Here is a 20871-nt window from a genome sequence, read left to right as displayed (position 1 = left end):
AACAGAGAGAGAGAGAGAACAGAGAGAGAGAGCAAGAGAACAGAGAGAGAGCGAGAGAACAGAGAGAGAGCGAGAGAACAGAGAGAGAGCGAGTGAGAGAACAGAGAAAGAACAGCGAACAGAGAGAGAGAGACAGAGAGAGACAGAGAGAGACAGAGAGAAAGAGAGGGAGAATAGAGAAAGAGAGAGAGTGAGAGAACAGCGTGAGGGAACAGAGAGAGAGAACAGAGAGAGAGACCGAGAACAGAGAGAGAACAGAGAGAGAGAGAACACAGAGAGAGAGAGCGAACACAGACAGAGAGAGACATACAGAGCGAGAGAACAGAGAGAGAGCGAGTGAGCGTGAGCGAACAGAGAAAGAACAGAGAGCACAGAGAGAGAGAGAGCGAGAGAACACAGAGAGAGTGAGACAGAGAGAGAGAGAGAGAGAGAGAGAGAGAGAGAGAGAGACAGAGAGGGAGAATAGAGAAAGAGAGAGAGTGAGAGAACAGCGTGAGGGAACAGAGAGAGAGAGAACAGAGAGAGAGAGAACACAGACAGAGAGAGAACACAGACAGAGAGAGACATACAGAGCGAGAGACACAGAGAGAGACAGAGAGAACAGAGAGAAAGAGGGAGAATAGAGAAAGAGAGAGAGAGAACACACAGAGAGAGAGAACACAGAGAGAGAGAGAGAGAACAGAGAGAACAGAGAGCAAGAGAACAGAGAAAGAACAGAGAGAAAAAGAAAGAGAACAGAGAGAGTGTGAGAGAGCAAGAACAGAGAGCAAGAGAACACACACAGTCATCAGTGAGCGAAAATTGCACCAGGGCTGGCAAACAGACACCGATAACAAATCAACATCTATAGAAAATCCACACAAATACAAATATAGCCACAAAACACACATAAGCAGTCACACACTCACACAAATCAACCGAAGCAGTTCTACAGCTCAGACAAAGCTTCACTCGTCAACCATCAGATCTTCATATGCAGTAGCTCATCCATAACACAGAAACACATACAAAGAGATACTTTCTAACACGTTTAAGTAAAACCCGTTTTCAAATTCCAATCATCTCTCCAGCTGCAGTGTGGCATACAGCACACAGCTGAGATCCTTAGAGCATGGCGAGGAGAGGTCATATAGATGTGTGTGTGTATTCATGTCTAGGGTTCGAGTTCCACTGGGACATCTCTGAGGACACTCTGATCATCCACAGACAACGGCACACAAATAGCAGTCCAGGCCCGGGCAAACCATGCTTAACCTCTCCAATTGGGAATATAATGCTGCGACATAGCACACTTTTCTCTTCAGAAGGGAAAGGTAGAGGTTGAAGTTAGGTTAGGTAGATGAACTGAACTCCAAGCTCATAAGATGGGGAAAAGGGAAGAAATATAAGGAGCAGGTCCATGTAGGACTCTGGCAAACTCAAGATGGGAGTAGAGGTGGAGAGAGGGAAGAGGAGTGGATGAGGAGAGTGAAAGAGAAGAATCGAGGAGAAAAGTGGAGAGGCGGAATGAGGGAGTGGGGAAAAAGGGAGGGAGAAAGAGGGAGGGAGAAAGAGGGAGGTCCAGGGATGTTAAAAATGGCATGCTCACCATGTGCCGCACAGCGGAGCTGGACTTACGTTTCTGTCCCAGGCGGTGGAGGGCGAGCGAAAGATAGGAGGGAGAGAAAGAAATAATGGATGACAACAGATGAATGGCAAGTACTGAAGGATGAGCATGTCCAATAAAATGAGAACCCTGGTTAGTGAGCATGGTGGACCAATAGGCTCAAAACCACCATAAAGAAGTTCAATTTCACCCATTCAAGAAAGCAGAGGAAAAAGAGGATCTCACATAGAAAATGTAACTTCTATGGTTTCTCAAGGAAGAAACAAAGAAACAAAGAAAGAAAGAAAGAAAGGGGAGGGTGCGCAAGCGGAGGACGGGAACAGAGGATGGATTGGCATGAGGAATACAAGGAAAATAAAAAAGAGAAAGGTTTGGGAGCAGCTAGGGAGGAGCCCTGACTGGGAGTAAAATCATCAATGATTCTTTTGTGATGAGGAAAGAAGGAAAAGAGTCTTTCTTTAAGAAAAGAGCAGGAAGGAGAAACAATTACGTAGCAAAGAGAAGCTATGCGACTGATTTGTTAAAGGGATACTTCAGGATTTTGGCAATGAAGCCCGTTATCTACTTCCCCAAAGTCAGATGAACTCATGAATACCATTGTTATGTCTCATCTATTATGAAGGAAAATATCCATTTAATACACATTCAAAAGTGGCATCCATTATGATTAAAAAGCAGAACAATAACCTCTATCTGCATTTGCAATCTACAGGTAACTGACAAAATAAAGGAAACACCAACATAGTGTCTTAATAGGGCGTTGGGCCACCACAAGCCACCAGAACAGCTTCATTGCACCTTGGCATAGATTCTACAAGTGTCTGGAACTCTATTGGAGGCATGTGACACAGCAGCCTCACAGCAGTGCAGTAGCAGCTAGTGCCAGAACAGCACAGAAGAGAAGAGAAGAGAGCACAATGCGGCTGAAGCTGGTGTTTGACTGGGGTGGAAAATGTCAGGTGCTGTCCTGTTCTGCATTACAGAACAAGAAAGAACAGAGGAGACAAGGAGAGGGGTCAGAGGAGCCAAACAACCAGGGAAATAATTATGAGAGCGGGAGCGAAGAGAGAGAAAGAGAGGGGGGAGGAAAGAAAAACACAATTTAAATATTTTAAAACGGTTAGGCTGAGTGTGTCGGGGGGGTCTGTTGCTAGGCAATGATGAGCGCGGCACAGAGAAGAGCAGGGGAAGTGTGTGTTGTGTGTTTGTGTTTGAGAGAGAGTCTATTTCTGTCCGGTCAGTTTCCAGGGTTCAGACTCATGTCTATTCCTGGAACTGGTGTCACATTCCCTACTGAACACACACACACACACAAACACTAACACACACACACACACACACACACACACACACACACACACACACACACACACACACACACACACACACACACACACACACACACACACACACACACACACACACACACACACACAAACACTTACAAGTACACAAGCTCCCTAATTTACATACTCACAAGAACAAACATGCTCATACTATTCCCCAACCTCCATCCGCTCTGCCTTTCCCCCTGCCCACATACACATGCACACACGCACACACAATGCGTGGGATGTGTTGGTGCATTAGGTGAGACGGGGTGAGGATGGTGACAGAGATTCATTAAGGCTCGTCAGCCAGCCGGAGAGGGTTTCAAATGGTTAAAGAGCAGATGGGGTGAGCCGGAAATGGAAACCGTGATAGAGGGGGAGGTGGAAAAGAAAAAGAACAGAGGGATGAGATGGGAAAAAAGAGAGAAAGAAAGAATGCTGGAGTGACAGATGGCATAAAATTGACAAAAAAGCGGACAAGACGGGGTGCAGTGAGGAGACACAGGCATGAACGGATGCACACACTACACTTGAAACCACTATTTTGTGATGGTTGCAAATTGAGTCAACACTCTCTCCCACATCTCTCTCTCACACACACACACACACACACACACACACACCAGTCAGCCACCACAGCACACACTGACATAAAGACAGGACGTTCACGAATCACTGAGCAAGAGACACTTTCAGCTACACAGAAACACGCAAGCTAAGCAAAAGCAGAGAAAGAGATGTAGAGAGAGGGAGGGGGGGAAGATAGCCACAACCAGAGAGGGAATAGAGAAGAGGAAAAGAACCAGGGGCCGGATTCACAAAACATGACTTACGAAAAAACGTAAAAAGTTTCTTAACAAAATAAATATGAAGTTTATAAGATAGTTCGTAAATGCAATTCCTCAAAATGTTCTTAGGAATTTGTAGTTTTCTTAGGAACTTTGTAAATACCTTTCAGAACTTCGTAAATATCTGCTGATGTGGCCTTGACATTAGCGACGTGCTTGAAACCAATAAATAAGTCTATTTGACAGGGATGATAGGATTTGGATATTTTTTGTTATGGTTCACACATTACAGCCATCAGACTAGCTATATCAAAACCAACAATGGATAACCAAGGAAAGCGCAATAAAAACTTAAGCAAACAAGAGCTTGAAGTGATGGTGGAGGAAATAGCAGCCAGGAAAAGTTTGCTGTTGGGGAGACTTGATAACTGCAGAGACCAAAAAGAGAGGATGGGCGAGAGTGGCCGATTCTGTCTCTGCCATCGGGGGTATGGCAAGAGACAGTGACGCCGTAAAACGGAAGTCTTCTGACATCAAGTCGGCTGCTAAGAAGAAGGGAGCTGAGAGACCATTTATGTGGACCAGCTGGAGAAGGTGTCGTCCATCATAGAGATGGTGGTAGAGGGACTGCGCGACCGGTAAGTTAGTTAGCTATGTTAGCTAGCTAACGCGTAACGACATTATAGCCAACATATCTAACGACGTTAACGTTAGCTAAGTTAGCAAAGTTCTTCTTTGTAAATTGACGAGATAGTGCTAGATATTTAACACTTCTAGAATATTGTAATATATTGTTAATTACTAGCTAGCTAAATAATGCATGTTTAATTTGTTTTCTTGCTGTATTTAAATATCCGGTAGTCAACTGTATTTGTGGCGCAAAAAAACATTAATGGTTACAAAAGTATCCATTCGTCTCAAGACAAGGGTTTAGCTGTCCTAAAGTTAAGTACATTTCCAAGAAGAAATCCTAAAACCTTATTATCTTCTTACCTTTTTTCTCAGGAAGAAACATAGGGAAAAAATTAAGAACATTTCCAAGAACTTTATTGAGGAATAGTAACTTTGATTAACTTTCTTCATAAGTCTATAGTTAAGGAAAAAACTGTTACTGAAACTGAAATTTCTTCTTAAGAAGGTTTTGTGAATCCGGCCCCAGGGCCTAAACCCCTGATAAGTTAAGAGAAGAGAAAGAGGAGGAGGAAGAGGGAAGGTTTGGAGCAGGGACGTGTAAGTTGAACAGGGCCTTACCTTGACATCTGCCTTCTTGTTGAGCAAACTTTTGGCTGCTGCAATAGGAAACAAAAGAAGAGAGACAGCAGGTCAGAGATGCAGCGAGAACACAGGAGAGATCACATAGAGACAACGGCATCAACCTGTAGGAGTCATGTTCATTTGACTGCAATTCAAACAGAAGGCAACTGAGGTCTTTTATTGACAAGATAGGAAAGTTAATGTGACTGTGTATTGTAATGCTGGAGGTGAAAGAGAATCAAAGACAGTAGGAGCTTAGAGGCATTAATTGCTAGCATTATGGTACCAAGGGGACAAGGCAGTCATCTGTGATATGATTAAATTCATGGTCCTCGTATAAAACTGCTTGAGGAGCACAATGTTCATTAAAACACAACAATAGACGGCTTCCTAAGTACCATTGTTGGTAGGACAATAACATTAGGAGTGGACAATGTGTTATTCCCTTATTGGACTAAACCATTACATCCTGGTGGGAGAGGAGAGTAGAAATGTCATACAGACAACAGTCAGTATCCTCTCCAACTACTTCACCAGGACACACACACACACGTGTGAACCTATGTAATAGAAACAGACACACACACATGCTTGTTCCTGGGTTAGGCCCAGCGAGAGTTGATGTGGGTTGTTGCCGTGGGCAACAGAACCTCATTTTAGGGAACTGGTTAAGTAGTTAATGAGGCAGAGATAGAAAACGAATTTTGGAGAGAAAGAGACAGATTCTGGAGTTTGTCCCCCTGGTCCCCTTCAGGGCTAGAGTCCAAAATGGGTCCTCCATCCATTACATTACCAGCGAAAATGTTGCAATCGGATACTTTTGAAAAACTAGATGCTTACTTCTAGGATTACTTTTAAGTTCAGAAAGGATGTTTGCCAAAAAAATGACACCTTTCTGTTTTCTCAATGACATTCAAATCAGCATTGAAAAAAGGCGCAAGTTTAAGTTTGTTTCTGCCTGAGTGAGTCTGACCACAAGTCAGAGACCACTATGACGACACACCAAATGCATTTGATGGATCGCGGGAAAAGAGCAGGAATAGGCTTTTGTAGGCTATAGTCCAAGCTATGTATTCCAATGGTGCGACTGCTGTCGGCACCCAAAGATTATACATCCAATTTGAATAAACGCTTGGAGGTAAAAATGACAGTCATGTAGCATGTAGCCTACGTGTGATAAGAATATCACTATATAGCGCATTTGTGGTTGTTGTGGATGGCTGTTCACAAATGTAATTCTAAATCCAATTTGTGCCAATTCCCCCAAAAAATCCATCGGTCTAACGGTCACATGCTCAAACATGCACACGTAAACGTAAAAAAAACAAAAAAACATTTACATTTAAGTCATTTAGCAGACGCTCTTATCCAGAGCGACTTACAAATTGGACAATAGGCCTATAGCAAATTCAGCATATGGCATTCATTTTTTCACACGCAAATAGCACATTTCGGTAGTGCTCAAAGCATGCCATTCCATGAGAGCAGCATTTCTTTTTCAACTCGAAGCAATGACCCCAATCAGTCCTCCATGACAACAAAACATAAACAACAGAGTAGGTTATTAAGTCCTTAGTTTTTGGGCTATGCTCAGCTAAAACAATTTGGCTAATCTATATTTCCAAGTTGAAGAACAAGGGTCATTCAATTCATTGGAATGACTGAAAATCTGATAGACTTTGTTTTTTAATGTAAAGATATGGCCTAATTGTATTATCAATAGTAGAAAGCAATGGGTTAGAAGAGGCCTACATAACCAACCCATAAAGTAAAATGCAACATCAATTTATGGCCAGCTATGCACACTCTAACATTGATTTATCCTGCAATAAATGTTGTTCAATTGGTAATATAAATTGTTTTCTTCTTTTAATGACTCTGAAGGGCAATGTAATCTAAAAGTAACCGGAAGTAATCAGATTACAATATTGAGTTTGGGTAATCCAAAAGTTACGTTAATGATTACAATTTTGGACAGGTAACTAGTAACTGTAACGGACTGCATTTAGAAAGTTACCTACCCAACCCTGCCTCCCAACACACACGCACGCACACGTGGCATCTCACTGCGCTTGTGCATCCTTTACCTTGCTGTCAATCGACATTGTCTCGTCAAGCAGGTGGGCTCTATACCTGTCAGAGTAAGACTGTCCCAGTCTCACTCCCCTAACTCTACTAGACATCATCAGCTCCACGGCTACTTTTAAAGGCCTGAGTCCCATTGACAGTCTAATCACATCCTATCACAACATCAACACTACCGCATTACATAAAAAACTATTTCTGGCATTCTGGATTTTTCTCTTCTCTCCTCCTTTTTAGCTCTTTCTATATAGCTCATGCTCTCCCCTCTCTCTCTCTCTGTAGCTCTGTCTAGCTCTCTCTCTCTACACACAATGCACACAAATCTGCAGTGAATTTTAAATAGAGGCTTGACTTCCATGAGAAACTCATTTTTGGAGGAATTGGAAGCAAGCAGGAGAAGCCTGTTCAAAGTGTGTTTGAGGCCACGAGAGGAGAGGAGATGGTGATGAGACAGGGGAGCCCGCTCTTTAGAAGTCAAAACATGGTGGTGGGTGTGGAGAGAGAGACAGAGAGAGAGACAGAGAGCGAGACAGAGAGAGAAGAGGGAAAGGAAGACAGAATGAAAGACGAGAGGATAATGCAACACTCGCAATTTACTTTCCTCTGCTTTTCCCCTTCCTTCCTACACAGTATCCCATTCCTCTTTCCATCTTCCTCAATTGATATAGAAACTCATTTTTACCAGCATACAGATAGCTAAATGTGCAAATTCATCAGTTTACTAGGTACATCGGGCAGCACGATAATCACATGGGCCCTGTTTCCCAAAAGCATCTTAAGGCTAAGTTCATCGCTAGAACCTTCATATGAGCATCATTAAATCTCCGAGATATTTCCCAAAACTAGGGCTGTGGCGGTCATGACATTTTGTCAGCCGGTTATTGTCATGCAAATAACTGCCGGTCTCACGGTAATTGACCGTTAATTAACAAATACGTTTTGCATCTCTGGCTTCTAAGCATAGCCTAAAGCCATGAAGCCGACAGAAACAGCTGTAGGCTATTTTGTGCAAGGGAGCAGAGCATGATCTTTTTCCCTTTCACACTGAGTGGTTATGGAAAGGGAGAGAGCTGAAAAATAAAATCCATTGAGGAACTATAGTCATTCTCAATGGATGTAAAAACAGACTTTCTTTGCTTGCCGTTTGAGGTGAAGAACACATTACTTTGAGAAGCTCCACAGCTTCACAATAAATTCATTATTTTAGGTAGGTCTAAATAAATATTATGACATGAAGAAAATTTCAGAAGAACAGAATAGCATATTCAGAGTCGTCCTTATGTCAGGCCCTGATCTGGCTATGCAATAAGAACAATACAATTGAATATAGGTGAATAAAATAGAAAGGATATTTTTCCCCAAACTATTTCAGAGGGAATGAGCACATACAGCTATTCTGTGTTGAGCAGTTAACAAAGAAACAGGGGCCGGATTCACAAAACATTACTTTCGAGAAAATTTAACAAGCTGCTTGAGAAAAAAAATAAAGAAGTTCAAAAGATAAGTAAATGCAATTCCTTAAAATGTTCTTAGGAATTCATAGTTTTCTTAGGAACTTCATAAATATCTTTCTTAAGAACTTCGTAAATATCTTCTTATGTGGCATTGACATTAGTGACGTGCTTGAAACCAATAAATAAGCCTATGTGACAGGGATGATAGGATTTGGCCCACTATAATAAAGTGTTGATATTTCAATTTTATTACATTTATTTTTTTGCTTAATGTCTCGAGAATACAAATGTTTTAGTTGGCTGGCGAACCCTTTACACACAAACAAAAAAACATTATTTTTCACACATTACAGCCATCAGACTAACGTTAGCTACTGTACATCAAAACAAAAAATGGATAACCAAGAAAAGCGCAATAAAAACTTCAGTAAACAAGAGCTTGAAGTGATGGTGGAGGAAATAGCAGCCAGGAAAAGGTTGCTGTTGGGGAGACTTGATAACTGCAGCCAACTGTTTCTGTGGCGCAAGAAAACATTAATGGTTACAAAAGTACCCATTCGTCTCAAGACAAGGGTTTAGCTGTCCTAAAGTTAAGTACATTTCCAAGAAGAAATCCTAAAGCATCATTTTCAAGAATCCCATTTCTTCTTAACTTTTTTCTTAGGAACATTTCCAATAACTTTATTGAGGAATAGCAACTTTGCTTAACTTTCTTCTTAAGTCTATAGTTAAGGGAAAAATGCCAGTTAAGAAGAAATTTCTTCTTAAGAAGGTTTTGTGAATCCGGCCCCAGGTCCTCCATAGTTATTTATGCAACTTTAGTTGGGATACAAACTTTATGGAAATATGTGTTGATTTCTAATACATTTTAAGCCTGCATGATGCAACTAATGATTTGAAAAAAGTTGTATGAAAGGGAAGCGCTCTGCTGTGTTTCTTGCGCAGACTGCACACACTTCATCAGTTTCTCATTCACAGTTTGACAAGGACTTGATAATATTCTTACACAGACGATTCTCAATTTAATTTGGTCTTTACATATAGCCTACTAATATATATATACGTGTGGATTTATTTCTTATTCAGAATGGCCCACAAAAAATAAAAATAATAATCCGTAGCCTGCACTCGAATAGCGAATGGAGGTTACGTGCAATTATGTTTTTGATATGCCAGGTGGGCTACACCGTTTGTAAAGCGGATTAATGAGCTTAATTTTTAAAGAATTTAGAAAAAAAATAGACAGTGCATTTGGAAAGTATTCAGACCCCTTTACTTTTTCGAAATTGTATTACGTTACAGCCTTATTTTAAAATGGATAAAATTATTTTCCCCCTCATTAATCTACACACAATACCCCATAATGAGAAAGCAAAAACAGGTTTAATGAATTTTTTGCAAATGCATTAAAATAAAAGAAAACAGAATTAACTTATTTAAATAAGTACTCAGACCCTTTGCTATGAGACTCAAAATGTATCCCAGGTGCATCCTGTTTCCATTGATCATCCTTGAGATGTTTCTACAACTTGATTGGAGTCCACCTGTGGTAAATTCTATTGATTGGACATGATTTGGAATCATCAATGAAGGTACCAAAGTCTCTGAATGTCCTTGAGTGAGAAAGCTGGCCAGTCAAAACTCTGTTTTCACACATTATTGCACAGTGGCTGGGCTTATAAGAAGATGTTTCACTAGGCTCTGTAGGCTATTGGCTCTCCAACAATGTTCCAGGGGTCTTGTGCCTATAGGCTACTTTTTAAGTTATTTGGCCATTTGCAATACAAACCTTATTAAAACATATAGGCCTATGGTCTAGGCAACATGATGCATGGGACTACAGTATGATTTGAAAAAGTCGCACTGGGCCTCATTCACAAGTAATAATATTCTCCTCATTCACAAGTAATAATATTCTCACCATTCAGACTATTGTCAATTTAATGTTGTCTTTATATAAACTAAACAATATGTGCGGAATTAGTTTTGATTTAGAATGGGCCATTATCATGCACCTGTCGGAACAAGGGCAGGGGGAAAAAATACATAATCCGTATGCACCTGAATAGCAAATGGAGGACGCTTTTCCCGCGGTTCATTTTTCATGCTAGGCTACTCTGGTTGTAAAGAGAAGAAATGTGCTTAATATATGGAAAGTTGAGAAATAAATATAGTAGGCCTATAGAATGCTGATGGGATCCTCTTTTTAATAGAGGCCATCAAATCTGTTTTCTCACGCAATTGCATAGCATAAGCCTATAGAAATGTTGCGCAACAGGAACACACATTTTATTCCATGCATCAACCAGCTATGAGGAGCTGGCTCTCGCTGCGCAACAGGTGACCCTATTCCGCGCAAACTCTGAATGCCAGGGCTCTCATGAAGTGTTCAATTTGATTTTCAATAGCATTTGCATTGATGTCAGAGTCATTAGAGGGACAATAGAGCGCTGAGTACCGGCCATTAGAGACTGGCCATTAGCAAGTTTGGTAGGCTACTAATGAGCATCAGAGGCATCAGAGAGCAGTTTTGGAGAAACCTAATTACTATGACTCAACCGTTCGATGCGTTCCATACCACGTCACGTTATATCAAATCAAATGTAATTTTATTTGTCACATACACATATTTACCAGATGTTATTGCGGGTGTAGCGAAATGCTTGTGTTCCTAGCTCCAACACGACTCTGATTTCTCTTCATTACGCACAAGCCTTTCACCGCGTCACCTAATACACAGAAGATCTTTGTCAAACATAGAATCAATGTTTATCTGTCTTTCTGTGACTGCCGATAACTTCAAAGTGGACAACAAATACAATGTTACCAATGTCTTTGCATTGTTACACACAAGTGAATGATACAATGATGCTTCAAATGAAAACCCGAGACGACTGGATCACGGTTTTCATTCAATTTCGTTTTATTTGGCTGTCTATCATTTTATCATCAATATATTTCATGATGTGTAGCCTACCGTGCACAATGAGCACAAATCTTCATTTAGTGCATTATTATAAGATATGCATTAGAATAAGCCGCCTCCATATTTGCAGCCATAGGTGATATCTTTCTAGGAGCTGATCCGTCGGCAGTATTGTGGAATAATTATAAAGTTAAGGTAAGATTTGAATGGAGAAAGCTGATCCGAGAGCAGCACTGCCTTTCTTTCGATCCTATCAGTATCGACACATGCCTCAACGACGCACTTAGCGAACGTTCTCTCTGCGTGGTGTTTTGGGAAACACGTTACATTTTCGGCCATTGTAGGAAAGATGCATCATTAAAACACTCGTAAGCCTAAGTTCCATTGCTATCGGGAAACTGGGCCCAGCTCTGTTATCCAAAGAGCACTGTTCGAATGTCAAGAGCGGTAGGATTTGTGTGGAGTTTTCCTCCACTGCCTCTCACTGGCATGTTTTCATTAAGGGACATAACAGTGTCAAGTGCATTCTCACATCTTGTTTGAAGTCTCAGAGAGAGAAAGATAGCGAGGGAGGGATGGAAGAGGATAGGAGTAAGAGAGGAGGAAAGAGAGAAGAGGGATGTTTTTGCCCTAGCATTTTTCACACAACATTTATTCCAATAAACTGACATTGTTTTTCCTTCCACTATAGAACAGACCAGAGCCTTCTATCTGAATAAATAGAAGCTTCTGGAACACTTTCAGAAAGCTTAGACAGACTCTAGAATGGAAGTGGTCTGAGCTGCAGAACAACCACTGAGTTGTAGTCATAGACAAAAATATTTAGCCCTCTTTGTGTTTACATACATCATTGGTTGCAGTTACATTCACTCTCAGATCGCTCAGATAGATTCCATAAAAAGAGAGAAAGTAGAATTCCATGGTGTTTTGCCCCAACCTGTAAACCCAAAGGTCATGCTGTTCTTAAACCCTGTATAGCAGGGGTAGGAAACCCTGTTTCTGGAGTACCATAGGTACTTCAGCATTTTGTTCCAACTAGGCACCACACCTGACCAACTGAGCTAATTGACCAGTTCAGTGATTGACTAAATTCAACACACTTGGTCTTCCAGATCGGTTACATCAAAAACATGAAGTGCCTTTGGCACTCCAGGACCAGCGTTGCTTACCCGTGCTGTAGAGGAAGCAAGAAGGCTCCTTACCTTGCCACAAATTACAGAAGCAAGAAGGAAGGAAGGAAAGAGGGGAGGAAGAGATTAAGAGAAGAAGACAATGGGTCATATTGGTTAATACCCATTAATTAAGATGGTCACTTACATTCCTGTAAATAGCAGGCCCTACAGGAAGAAGCAAGGATGGAGGCTGATTTGTAAAAACCTTTGCCTGTCTGTCTGTCTGTCTGTCTGTCTGTCTGTCTGTCTGTCTGTCTGTCTGTCTGTCTGTCTGTCTGTCTGTCTGTCTGTCTGTCTGTCTGTCTGTCTGTCTGTCTGTCTGTCTGTCTGTCTGTCTGTCTGTCTTGTGCCACTCTGTATATGTCTGTCTGTCTTGTGCCAGTCTGTCTTGTGCCATTCTGTATATGTCTGTCTGTCTTGTGCCTGTCTGTCTGTCTTGTGTCTGTCTGTCTTGTGTCTGTCTGTATATGTCTGCCTGTCTTGTGCCTGTCTGTCTGTCTGTCTGGTGCCAGTCTGTAAGCATCCTGATGAAGGCATCAAGTCAGAATCATTTTGGTTTTTCATAAGAAGAAACATTTCAGTGAACTTCTATTTGCCTCTAGAGAGGCTAACTGTATCCTGTGGATCCTGTGCGTCTGTCTCTGTCTCTCTAGTGGAGGAGGAGTAGAGCTAATGTAGAGAGACAGACAGGTCAGTATGAAGTTCCAATATTTGATCAGTCTTGTGGAGACAGTGGGAAGTGGAGAGGACAGCAAAGTTGATTGCATCAGCTCTATCCCTACGCTATAAACAGTATAAACATTCAATTGAATAGTTAGCCAATGCTAGTATTGCTGAACATACAGTACAGTAACCAACAATAACAATGTACTTAGAAGACTGATGGAAACTTTCCCTACACTAGAGCGTGTAGTGGTTATTCTAAAGGATTTGTATTCATCAATTGTGGTGCAATTACACACTCAACTACTGGCAAACCATAATCCTTCTGTTGTTATGTCACACACAAACTTTGGATTGTTACAGATATAAAAACTATTTTTCATGAGAAGCCCCAACCTTGCATCTTTCACTGTGTTAACCACGCGTCATATCCCTGTAACCCCCTGTGTTAGAATGCATGCACCAGTCCAGTGCCCCATGCAGCATTCACCGACAGCACATGGGCCGTTCCATCCTTAAAATGACGGGGGTAAACTTTCCAGTGTTATTAACAGAGAAAAATTGAGGAAAGAGGTAGAGCAGGGGAACAAGGAAGGAAATAGAGGTATTAAATGAAAAGAGGCAAATGAAGATGGGATTGAAGCGGTATGGAATGGTGTGTTAGAAGGAAAATTAATGAGAGAGAAAGAGAGATCAGAAAGGGATAAGAAGGACAGGTCTTGTTGGGTCAGGCATGCTCCACTGTGCTGCTATGTGCAGTGAAGGAATGGAGAGATGGAGCAGGAGAAGAGGAATAGCTCGTGAGTGGAGAGAAAGAGGCCAGGTGGCCAATGAGGTGTGGTGATGGAAGTGGCATGCTCTGAACACCCATGCTAGGAGGAAAGGAGAGAGGACGAGAAGAGAAAAGGAAAGGAAAGAGGGAGGGAGTGAGGAGGGTAGCACCCCCAGGTGTGCCAGGCTACCTTGTTCCACCAGCCCAGTGGTGGAGCCCGCTGCCGCGGATGCAGCTGCCGCAGCAGCAGTGATACTGATTGGAGCGGTGGAGCGACAGCCGACTGTTAGTGTCCCACACACACAGTCACCACAGAGAAAGAGGGGAGGAATAGTAGAGAGAAGGGAAGAGGAGAGGAGGAGGTTGGAGGGATAGAGGGAAGAGGGCAGAGAAGTAAGGAAGAAATGGAGAGAGGGAAACAAATATGGTTCATTAGTCCAAAAGAGAGGCGGATTACTAGAGCACGCAGAGAAACACAATATCTTCATGACACAGAAGACATAAGTTGTCCAAGTTCTCCCAATGTAGGTTATTTTCCTCTATACTGTACACATCACTGCCACCAACACACTGAAATAAAGCATCAATGGAGTTCATTGCGAAGTGACGTTAAGGAGTAAACACATCCTAGTGATACATCTAACACCATCATCCAATACCCGAATGGAACAGTTCATAAGGGTTAGAAGGAGATAGGATACTGAAGCCTTTCTCTTTCACTTCTCTTGTCGGCCCCTCTTTCTTTCCATCCCTTCTAACACCCCCTCCCATCTCGCCTCTCATTCTCTCTTTCACATCCTACTCTACCTCTTAAGCCTTCTTCACCCTCTCCCTTATCTACAGATGTAGGATCTTAATTTGAGCCAGTTTGCTACAGCGGGAAAATAATCCTGCAGCAACAGGAAATGTGAATTATTAATGTGTACTATACTTAATGGACATTTTTGTAGTGGTTGGTGCACTTTTCGTAGGGGAAAATCAAAGTTGAAATTACAAACTTCAGAAGCCTTTTTAAACCTCAAATACACTACAAGTTTTACATTTCCTGCATTGCAGGAAAGTTCTCCAGCAACAGGGAAATCAAATTAAGATCCTACATCTGTATCTCCCCCTTTCTCTCGTCTCTCCTTTTCACGCACATCTCCCTTTCCCTCATCCATCATTCTCCTCTCCTCTTTCTACCTTATCCATCAACCCGTCTCCCCTTGCTCTCCCTCATCCATCTCTCTGTCTCTCATATCCACCTCTTCTCTGTGATTCATCCCTGGATGACCTAACTCTAATAATGGCTCCTCTTCCTGAGGAGATGAGGGTGTTGGAGTGGGGATTCGGCACACAGGTGTGTGTGTGCGTGCTTGTGTCTGTAGGTGCTTGTGTGTGTGTGTGGATAAACCGAGGGGAGGACCTCAGATCATTTTACAATTTAACCCTTTCACACGTACAATCACACGGGGTGTGATCGTTCTACAGTGGTCCCTGAAGCGTATGATCACACCCCGTGTGATTAGAACACTCATTTAGAACACTCATTTAGAACGGCCAGTTTCGAATGACGCAACAATCAAAATTTGAGCTGGCCACACTTTTTTCAGAAACTATTTACACAAACACAGTCCTAACAAAGTTATGTCCAGAATGTGAGCTGATTATTTTGGATGCAATGTTCAGATATTCACAGAAGTATCTATAGCATAACACAATCATCCTAACCGGAAAAATGTAGGCTACATTTGTCCTAGCGCTGAGGAAAGATTGACGCAACACAAGCGGTCATATTTTCTAACTATCGGCTGACATAAACTACACTATGAATTAGCTAATAGCAATTACTATGTACAATTAATCACATCACGGGTGAGCTCACCGTTGATCAAAATAATTGAGTAAAACACTTTCTAGAAATCGAAAGTAGTCCGACGATTAGTTTCAGCGCGCAGCCATGCTTTTTTACCTCACAGAAACCGAAGATAATAAGAGAAGACAAGATGAGTTGTTGAAGGGGTGTGGTCTACCATCATTCACATCCCACATTCACTTCCTGAAGTTCTCAAAAAATGAGTGAACCCTTACTCACCTCATTTTGTTATAGCATCTTTGGTCCGACAGACGATCAAGTGAAACCCAGAATGCATTGTATGTCAACAAACATGGCTCCATACACAAAGCTGGAATTAGCTTAGCTCATCATAATCAGTACAACCTTCAAAACATTATTTTACACACATACTATGCGCCCTTTACAATTTATGCAAAAATCGGAACGCATGATTTATCACGGGTAATTGAAAAACGTAAATAAAATAGTAAATATATCAATAATACCACACAAAACATTTTCTGATAGTGATTTATTGATACAAATTGCGTGTTTAGGCAGTCAATCACCGTAACCTCTCACTCCCACTCTGAGCCATTCAGTGTTGTTGTTTATGTAACAATCACATCCTGGAATGGAGAGAACGTTCGAACATCACGTGCATAAAAAAACTCACGCTGGGGCGACCGTTAGAGATATTTGGAACTCACGCGTGAAAGGGTTAAGGCCTGCTGTTACCGATCAGAGTGACTCATGTTCACTGAAGCACCAACCTTCCAGACAGACAGACAGACCGACCAACACACTGCTGATTGTGTAGCATAGGAAAATGAGTTATATACTGTTGAAAATGCACATTTTTGCAACATTTGCTACTGGACTCAACTTCTCATCTCCAAATAGATGCCACATTGTGTGCATCTTGTCAGTGGCCTTTTACCCCTTGACTTTAGGGAGGGTTAGCTGATCCTGACTCTGTGCCTAAGGGCAACTTCTAGCCAGAGCCCCACACCCTTGCAGGTTCCACACGAAGTAAAGAGTAGGTGTGTGTGTTGATGCAACACTTACCAGAGAAGTTCCGTGAAACCAGCATAGCCGTGAGAACGGCCCCCTGAGAGAGGAGAAGAAGAGAGGAAAGGGTAGGGAAGGAGAAAAGAGAAGAGATGGTCAACCCAAGACTGCTTTGATATGACAGAGTCATGTCAACAGGCCACACTTCAGACTATGATATTGTGCAAATCTTTTCCGTTCATTTGAGATTCAGGTATATAGCTAGTTTCAAGTTTTTAATGACAGTGAAATGCCTTTCTTACATGCTCTAAACCCAACAATGCAATAATCAATATCAATGTAGCTAAATAGCTACATAACAGGCTGTAGCTATAGAACAAGTGGCATGGAATCGTCTTGACTTAAGAAAACTTTTGAGGTCTGAAAACCACTCACAAATGAATTGAAACAGACACAGAATACCAAAGTGATCCACTGACCTTGAGTTTCCTCCTGGCGTTGAATTTCTTCAGGCACTCCACGGTCTCCTGTCTGTGCATCATGGATGCCACTGTAGATCGTTGCTGTGTGTGAGAGAGAGAGAGAGAGAGAGAGAGAGAGAGAGAGAGACAGGGGGATAAAGAGAGAGACAAGACAGAAAGAAAGAGAGATAAATAGAGAAAGAGAGAGAGAGAGAGAGAGAAAAGAAACAGAGGAAATGTAAGTCACATGAGTCAAAAGTCACAGAGACGTAGTTAAATCTTTGCGTCTTTGTGTGTATGTATATGAGTGAGTGTTTATCTCTCCTGGATATATTACAATACACAGTGACATGTGTACTTACGCAGACCCATGGATGTTTGAGGGCCTCCTGGGCGGTGATCCTCTTGGCAGGGTTGATGGTCAACATCTGGTTAATCAGGTTCTTAGCCTCTGGAGTGACTGTGTCCCACTCTGGGGAGGGAAACTACACACAGGCACACACACACACAGACATACACAAACACAGACACAAACAAACACAGACACACACACTGGCTTGATCAGGTTCTAGGCTTCTGGACTCTCCATTTGTCTATATAATACTCTATCATTGAAAAGTATTACAGTGGTAATCAATACAATTCTAATCAGCAATGTTTCAAATTTTCCACTGCTCTGAACAGGTCCCAGGTGAGTACACTCGCTGGCCAATCAATTACATTGAATGATCATTTATATAACTAAGTATCAGGCAGAAGAGAAAGCCAGCAGACATACAGCCAGCGGAATACCCTTAGTAAATATACTGGGTACTCCTCTCTATATAAGACTGTGTTTATAGATGTGGTGTAAAAGTGTACTATCGCACCATCCTTACTAAGATAATGTATGTCCTATATAAATAATGTATTAACAAATAAATATATAACATTGGGATGTGACGGCAAATTGTCAGGAAGCAATCTGGGACAATGTGTCTTTTAATAATAGGTTTTGGGGTGTTAAACGTCATCATAGCTCAATGACAATCTCCATGAGATTCTTTCCAAAAATGGGACTAATGTGCTCAAGGTACTGTGGGCACTTTCTCGCTCCTCTACAATATTAATGAGGTGATTTAGTTACTTCTAAAAAAGAAACGGGGGGAGAGATAGAAAGGAGGCGCTGCAGGGAAGAGAGTGGACGACCGAAATAGGGAGAGGGTCAAGTATGTAAGATGAGGTGTACAAAAAGAGAGGAAAATCAAAAGAGAGAAAGAAAGAGAGAACCGGAGAGCAAACAGAGAGCAGTGTGGCAGTAAGAGTGAGAAAGTTAAGAAGTAGAGGGGAGTGAGGCGAGGAAAGGACAAAGAAAGAGAAGACACGGCGAAAGAAAAGGAGAAAAGGAATAGAGTGAGGGGATGAGGAGAATAGAGAAAATGGAGAGAAGACAAGAGAAGATAGGAGAGGACAGCAGGTAGCAATGGAGAGGAGAGCAGGCCTAGTCCGATCTTGTATAACTCACATCGTATGCCCCTGCTTTTATCTGTTGGTACAGTTTGTGCTGGTCCTCGTCCCAGAAGGGAGGGTAGCCCACCAGCAGGATATACAGAATCACCCCTGAGAAAGAGAGACAGAGAGAGCGTGAGAGACAGAGAACGCAAGAGAGAGAGAGAGTGAGATTGAAAACGGGAGAGAGAGGGAAACACACAGATGGAGAAAAACACAGAATCAGCATTTTTTATGAATATTTACTTTGCTTTTGTGTCCAAGCATTTGTGTCTGGGTGTGAAGGTATACATGTGTGTATAATTTCTGTGTGTGCGTGTTTCTGTGTGCATGCGTAAATGTGTGAGATGCTCACCGCAGGCCCAGATGTCCACAGGTTTGCCATATGCCTCCTTTCTCAGAACCTCAGGGGACAGGTATCCCGGTGTGCCAGCAAATCCTGCAGCACGACAATACACACACACACACGCACGCACGCACGCACTCACGCACACACAAACACAAACAACTCCTCACTCCAAGCTTAGCATGTTACCCCTAGTGGGATGAATAAAATGTTGGAAACATGTTGGTGTAGTACAGTCAGAACCACAGATCTAGGGTCAGAACGTACCAAACCAGGCTTGCTGATCCCCCTGTACCTCGATGGCCAGGCCAAAGTCAGCCAGCTTGACGGCAGCATTCTTGCATTTGCTGGCCAGGAGCAGGTTCTCTGGCTAGGGGGAGGAGGGGGAGGAGAGGGGCGCTAAGGTTACTCCTGCTTTGAACTATAACAGAAAGGAGGAGGGGGAGAGACGGAAGACAGACAGACAGACATCCAAACACTCTTGTGGTGTTTGTAACAGTGGATGGCCACGCAGCTTATTTACACACATACACAAACAGTAACAGAAAAAACACATAGATGTACCACATGAAAACACACACACTGGAACACCTATAGTTTGCTGTGGTTTAGGGTATATTGGTTTGGGCTGTGGTGTGGGGAGCTGGTGGTGCCCCGCCCCTCCTCTCCTCTCTCTCTGTGTCCCAGATAGAGCAGCCTCATTACTCTCTGTCAGAGGGGGACTCTAATAATGGGCTGCTATCCCCACTGGCCCCTTTTTCTCTCTCTCTCTCTCTCTCTCTCTCTCTCTCTCCTCTCTCTCTCTCTCTCTCTCTCTCTCTCTCTCTCTCTCTCTCTCTCTCTCTCTCTCTCTCTCTCTCTCTGTGTGTGCAAGGCTACTGTGCTGTAGACCTACTGTAGCCCAACATCACTCTACACAATAGAAATGTGTCACCCTATTCCCTTCCCTTAGTTCCCATCGCTCGGATGTTTGCAGATCTGAAGGGACTGGATTGGTATAAAGGATGACTTCTGGCATATTTACTTCACCTAGATAGTTTGTATGATAGAGAGTGAGGCACTATCTAGCTCAGACACACATTCTCTGTTACTTCCCTCGCAAACCCACACACGCCTGTAGAGAGTGTGTGAGGTATAAACACTGTGTTAACAGTGTCAGTGCTGACCCTGCATTGCAGTAGCTCATGTCATTGCAGCCTGTCTTCCTCTTTATGTCTCATTATTACACCCTCCCTCTCTACCCCTCTTCTCCCGCTCTCCCTCATCTCCCCTTCATCCCTCCTCTCTCTACCTCTCTTCCTAACTTGTTTGGAGCCATAATAATACTGACTTGAGCATTTTATTTTTTATTTTACCTTTATTTAACTAGGCAAGTCATTTAAGAACAAATTCTTATTTTCAATGACGGCCTAGGAACAGTGGGTTAACTGCCTTGTTCAGGGGCAGAACGGCAGATTTTTACCTTGTCAGCTCGGGGATTCGATCTTGCAACCTTTCGGTTACTAGTCCAAAACTCTAACCACTAGGCTACCCGCCGCCCCAAATGAGGCAATAACAACAAAACTTGGGCTCTGCGCTGCTCGGAAGCAGAGGAGCGAGTGAGAGAGAACAGAAGGAGAGGAAAAGAAAGACCTCAAAAGAGAGAGGAGGAAGAGTGAAAAAGAGAGTGAAAGAGAGAGACAGGGAAAGAGATAGAAG

At 42.4% G+C, this 20871-nt stretch overlaps 1 protein-coding gene across 50 annotated transcripts in view; it reads right to left on the bottom strand.

Annotated features, from left to right (window-relative positions):
* LOC106584897 (calcium/calmodulin-dependent protein kinase type II subunit beta) overlaps nucleotides 1–20871 on the bottom strand; it is a 100374-nt gene that overhangs the window by 25341 nt on the left and 54162 nt on the right. For 14 of the 50 annotated variants that reach the window (XM_082968393.1, XM_082968392.1, XM_082968403.1 and 11 more), the window contains 9 exons: nucleotides 19441–19543; nucleotides 19183–19266; nucleotides 18844–18938; nucleotides 17702–17824; nucleotides 17358–17441; nucleotides 16936–16978; nucleotides 14242–14334; nucleotides 4977–5014; nucleotides 1589–1621 (listed from right to left, as the gene is read on the bottom strand). In XM_082968393.1, coding sequence (XP_082824519.1) covers nucleotides 1589–1621; nucleotides 4977–5014; nucleotides 14242–14334; nucleotides 16936–16978; nucleotides 17358–17441; nucleotides 17702–17824; nucleotides 18844–18938; nucleotides 19183–19266; nucleotides 19441–19543 — 696 coding nt within the window. The remainder of the gene's footprint in view (nucleotides 1–1588; nucleotides 1622–4976; nucleotides 5015–14241; nucleotides 14335–16935; nucleotides 16979–17357; nucleotides 17442–17701; nucleotides 17825–18843; nucleotides 18939–19182; nucleotides 19267–19440; nucleotides 19544–20871) is intronic. The other 36 variants (XM_082968405.1, XM_082968404.1, XM_082968413.1 and 33 more) reach the window with 5 other exon arrangements.

This window comes from Salmo salar, chromosome 24, assembly GCF_965601325.2.
Source record: "Salmo salar chromosome 24, fSalSal1, whole genome shotgun sequence".
Lineage (NCBI taxonomy): Eukaryota > Metazoa > Chordata > Actinopteri > Salmoniformes > Salmonidae > Salmo > Salmo salar.
Note: the sequence above shows the minus strand (reverse complement) of the source record. Positions and strands in the feature narration are given on the sequence as shown.